This window comes from Malurus melanocephalus, unplaced genomic scaffold, assembly GCF_030028575.1.
Source record: "Malurus melanocephalus ecotype Western Australia unplaced genomic scaffold, MMel_1.1 scaffold_94, whole genome shotgun sequence".
In the NCBI taxonomy this organism is placed as follows: Eukaryota; Metazoa; Chordata; class Aves; order Passeriformes; family Maluridae; genus Malurus; species Malurus melanocephalus.
Window position 1 is genome coordinate 2,194,304 of NW_026623326.1, and position 5,410 is coordinate 2,199,713.

Consider the following 5,410-nt stretch of genomic DNA (forward strand, 5'->3'; position numbering starts at 1 on the left):
TTTTTTTTTTTTTTCCTCTTGTTACTCTTGCTATGGTTCTGTGTTAGCAGTCTCATCCAGAAATAAGGATTTATAAATCAGATTCTTCAGCGTGCTGAGACCAGAGCCACATTTCACTCTCAAACAGAACTTTTTGCATATTGGCTCCAAAAGGAAGTTCTTTCTAGTCTCTTTTTCATTTATCTCTCAAACATGTTTTTTCTTTCATTATCCTATGGTCCTGTAATCAGTGACCCCGGTGAGCAGCAGTCCCTTCTCTACTCAATGAACCATTTATTTGATAAAGGAAGAGGGAGGGCAGCCTAAAGCATTAACCTGCCATATAACTGGATTTCTATGCATCTTCTTCCAGCAGCGGGTAATTAGAAAGTACACTTGTCAAAACTAAATGCTGCTCCTGTGTCAGGCAGTGGGCCAGGCATGGAAACATTTGCTGTTCCTTCTTGTGAAGCACAAGCCGGTTGTGACAGCGATTAACTGCTCCTGGGAAAGCCAGGCATCCTTTGTGGTTGCCCCCCAGGAGGCCTTTCATGGATGTGTGCCTGTTGTTAGTTAGGACAAAGGCACTTGAGGCTTTACTCCTTCTAATTGTTCTTACAGGCTTATTAAGYACAGAATGCTGCCTGTGGAAAATGCTGAAGAGTGCCAGTATCTTGACTACCTTAAAGATGTTTTAAATAATGAGAAAGTAGTTTTGTAATTCTGAGCCTTCAGTCCATGACAGTAAAACTTCTGAAGTGACCTTATTCAAACATTTGAATTTGTGTTGTTAACGGTGTGTTAGTTTAGCTAATGGAACATAACTTCTGGAAAAAAAGTATTATTTCATTAGCTTGGAGAAGTAACAGTCTTTATGAATTGAGATGGGAGTGAGCTGTGGTAAGAGCTGTAATAAGRTGGTATCACATAATAAAGTTTTGATATGCTAAGGTTTTTTTTGGGGTTTTCTAAACTTTATTAATTTGGTGGAGTTTTTTTTTTATTTTTCAGGTACTAAGCGGATGGTAGAAGGCACCATTAATCCAGGAGACACATGCYTGATCATCGAAGATGTGGTAACAAGTGGATCCAGTGTACTGGAAACTGCAGAAGTTCTTCAGAAAGAAGGACTAAAGGTCACAGATGCCATAGTSCTGTTGGACAGGGAGCAGGGCGGGAAGGCCAGGCTGGAGCAACATGGAATTCGTCTGCACTCTGTGTGCACCTTGAGCGGAGTGCTGGAGATTCTCCASCAGCAGGGAGAAGTGGCTGCTGAGATGGTTGAGAAGGTGAAGAATTTCATTCAGGGAAGTGTGTTTGAGGCTCAGAACGGTGCTGCTCCTGTGAAGAGACTCCGTAAGGAGCTGAGCTTTAGTGCTCGTGCGCAGCTGCCAGGGGTGCATCCCATTGCAGCCAGGCTTTTCACGCTCATGGAAAAGAAGCAAACAAACTTGTGCCTTTCTGCTGATGTCACCAGCTCCAAGGAGCTGCTGCAGCTAGCTGCCACCCTGGGCCCCAGCATTTGTATCCTGAAGACTCATATAGACATCCTGAATGATTTCACCCAGGAGGTGGTAAAGGAGTTGAGAACGCTGGCAGATCAACATGAATTCTTGATCTTTGAAGATAGGAAATTTGCAGATATTGGAAACACAGTGAAACATCAGTATGAAGGTGATTATCGTCAACCTCCATTTACTGTAACTTTGCTGCCAGTGAGTKTAAATGCAGTGCTGGCACAGGTTGCCAGGAGAGAGCGTGGAATCTCCAGCCTGGGGAAATATTCACGGGGATAAGACCCTGAGCAACCTCACCTAGCTTTGAAGTTAACCTTGCTGAGAAGCAATGACCTGCTGAGGTCCCTTCCAACCCAAACCTTTTCATGAATCTGTGGTTGTGCTCAGTAAGTACTTCTGAGTAGTTGTGTGCCATGAGTGACTGCAGCCTGGTTTCTTAAGGCAGCCTGCTATTACTGTATTGCTTGTGTGCCCAGCATGGCTTTCYTTYGATACTCCATCTGCAGCTGTAGAAMTGCTTTTCTCTTTTCCTAATCCTTACATCCCACATGATCTGCACGCTGTCTGGGAAGATAGCACCTGTGACAGTGGATCTCTGGGCTACCATAAATGTCTCAGTAAATATTAAAGGTGAGATACTTTACAAGAGTATCACAAGTTTGTAAAAAGTAAACTGAGACATTGCACTTTGTGGTTAGGCAGCTGTCAGAACTCTGATGAGACTGAAGTCGTAACTGTCAAGCTTCAGCAATAAAACTGTCTTTTAATAGGTGAGTCATTTAGTGTGCAGCTGTTTTTGTTTAACTTGTGCTTCCTGTTTAACACTTTYCTGATGACTCTTGGCCTGTGTTTTCCTGTCCATGTTCTCAGGTGGTGTGTTCAGAATCGCATCCTGGGCRGACATCATCAATGCCCACGTGGTCCCAGGCTCTGGAGTTGTCAAAGGTCTGAAGGAAGTAGGTCTTCCTCTCCAGCGTGGCTGYCTCCTGATTGCTGAGATGAGTTCCCAAGGGTCCCTTGCAACGGGTGAATACACAAAAGCTGCAGTAAGTGGGCAGTCTTGTTTCAGGTTAAAAGCTTGTAAAGCGTGACAGGGAGGTTTTACGTGTTTCTGGTATTTGCACTTCCAAAAGTCCCTCCYGCTCTGACTGTTAGAGGTGTTTGTTTTTTCCTTGGAGACTCAGGAATATGACAGTGTGATGTTCAAAGGTTGCAGCTGTAGACCAGTGATGTGAGTTGGGGTCAGAGTTCACACTTGAAATTTTAGTACACATGCCAAGTTTGATATTAGCACCCTCCTTTTTTTTTTCCTTTTTTTCTTTAGGCAACACATTTCTAGTTAGTTTCAATTCATTCACGGTGTTATTTATAACATAGAAAGTAGCATAACACTGACTTTCCTGCTAAAGGGAAGGAGTGACTTTACATTGGGAAAGCAAGAGGTGTTTTATAGCCCTGCCTCACAAAGCTTAATGTGTCAGAGGGTGGATGAGAAACAGATTGCTAGGCCAGCTGAGTTTTAACTATATCATTTGTAACTGTTCACTGATCTTTTTCAGGTACAGATGGCTGAGGACAACTCAGATTTCATTTTTGGATTCATATCTGGATCTAGAGTTAGTAATAAACCAGAATTTCTTCACTTAACCCCAGGAGTGCAGCTGCAAACTGGAGGTAACCTTTTCTTAAAAGATTTKTAGTCTATGAGTACAGAAGTGATGTAGTCTTCAGTGAAAAAGTAGCTTCTGAAGAGGGTTTGGATGCTGATTCTCAGCTTGGAGGAGTCTGTTTCCCACTAAGGGCTGCCTTCTCTATTTCTGGATATGCTGATCCCTTTCCTGGGACCTCTGAAAGGCAACCAGCAGGCTGCTGCACAGCTTTTTTTTCTTGATTTTTTTCTGGTTTTTAGGTCTGTGCATACAATAAAGCACATTCCTGAAAACATGTGAAATGTCTTCACATAGGTGTTAGATTAGATGTAAAACTATTCAGTAGGAGTRAAAAAAAAAYTGGAACAAATACAGAARTCCAGCTGAAACACTTGRTRTTGATATAAATGCAGTATCAATRAATTGAACATMYTGTGCTGATTAAAGAGATTATCACTGAAGCAGATAGGGGAGATACGTGTCTCTGCAATACTTAATTCTTATGAGACCTAAACTGAAATTACAAGCTTTTAGATTAATGTTTGGGAGTTTTACCTGTTTAGAAGGCTGAGCCTTATTTCAATAATCCTKTTGGTGCTTCTTTGAATAACTGTTCCATGTATTTTGTTTAGTAAACTATGAAAAAGGAGGGTGCTGGCTGTCAAATCTGATCTGTATTGGTTGGTTTGTCAGTTGGTAACACAGTTTCTAGTTCTGTTTGTGGATTGTTAGGATGAGAGCTGAAACAGGCTCTATGTTCCAGCACTCCTCTGAAGGTTTTTAGTAAATACAGTTTTGTACAATTTTTTTAAATGGTGTCTCTATTTCAGGTGATAACCTTGGACAGAAGTACCTAAGCCCCAAGGAAGTTATTAGTGAAAAAGGCTCAGATATCATTATTGTGGGACGTGGCATCTTGGCAGTTTCAGACCRTCTCCAAGAAGCAGAGAGATACAGGAAGGCAGCTTGGGAGAGCTACGTGAGCAGACTTGGTGTTCCTGCAGAGAACTGAAAACCAGACACTGTCCTAATCCATGAGCAAAGCTGATGGAGCTTCAACGTGGACATTTCAACCCATAGAAAACCGCCCTTTTGGAGAAAAATCTGTTAAAAAAATTGTTTCAATTGTACACACAGAGATCAAATTGTACTTGCCATTGTTTTTTAGTATTTGAGTATAAGAACCCAAAACTCCATGCCCATTTTTTAACCTTAGTTGACTTTCTTGTTTGAAATATGATGCACAAAACACTCCAAGGGTATTGTGTTGGCTGTTGTTGCCTTTTTGTCTTTTCTCCACCCTCAAATTTTTTTCTGGCTGATATGGAAATGGCTTTTAAGTATGGTTTTAATAAACCTTACCTGCACCCCTAMTGTGCCGCCCCACCTTCACAGATTTATTCAGCTCTCCTGTTTCCAAGGAGCAATTGCAGGTTTTAATGCCACACTCTGAAATCGAATTATGTTTAATAAATACTTTTTTCTACTGTTTTTCTTTCACTGGCTCTATATGTCTTTGTTCTGTGGCAGAAGTATCATAAGAAGTCTTTCTGCTATGTCTGTGACTGCAGGAATTATTCATCTTAAACAATTTGTCAGAACAATTAGTTGTGTGCTTAATTACTGGGGAGCTGTTGATGGCCCTAGCATGAAACAAAACTACACTTTATTAGACTTTTTGTGACAATAGCTGGAATACTTCCAGAATTTGCTTTCAACTCTCCATGGTGAATAAGGAGAAGAAGAAATATCTTTTAGGATCAGTTTTGATTTTAAAGTCTGGAACAGCCTTAAGTGTGTCTACCATGCATGTGGTGCAAATAGCAATGAAAATTTTGTTGATCAAGAAGTCAAAACCAAGCGGTTCTGAACTGCTGCTATTCCAGAGCACACAGTGAATTTTGTTAACACACTTACCTGTAGGCTAGGAACGACTGTATTTAGTGAGGTTTTTGTYGTTAATGCTGGGCTCTTCACCAAATCTTTCAAAGTAGGTTAGAGGAGCCTGGTTTTTATTGGTTTAATCTGTGCAGGGTGTCTAAGGGATGCAGGTTGGGATCCAAGGGCTTTGCCTTGTGTGTTAGTGACACAGTGCTCTCTGTCATGACTCAGCTGCTTGTGGGGCTTAAGATGTTATTGTGGAGAGAACGGTAGAACTSTGTGTATGTGCTGTTTTCCTTGGGTTACCAATTGGTTGATAGGCTTACATACCATAATTCACACCAGGAGAATTCCACCCTGTGGAAGGTGTAACTCATTGATTAT

The 5,410-nt window shown here is 41.4% G+C and overlaps 1 protein-coding gene across 1 annotated transcript; it reads left to right on the forward strand.

Annotated features, from left to right (window-relative positions):
• Nucleotides 1-420: 420 nt before the first annotated feature.
• UMPS (uridine monophosphate synthetase) lies at nt 421-4,636 on the forward strand. The gene is made up of 5 exons (XM_057368588.1): nt 421-460; nt 931-1,653; nt 2,367-2,542; nt 3,056-3,170; nt 3,976-4,636. The coding sequence occupies exons 1-5, from the start codon at nt 421-423 to the stop codon at nt 4,155-4,157; spliced, it is 1,236 nt and encodes a 411-aa protein (XP_057224571.1). The 3' UTR covers nt 4,158-4,636.
• The last annotated feature ends 774 nt before the right edge of the window (nt 4,637-5,410 follow it).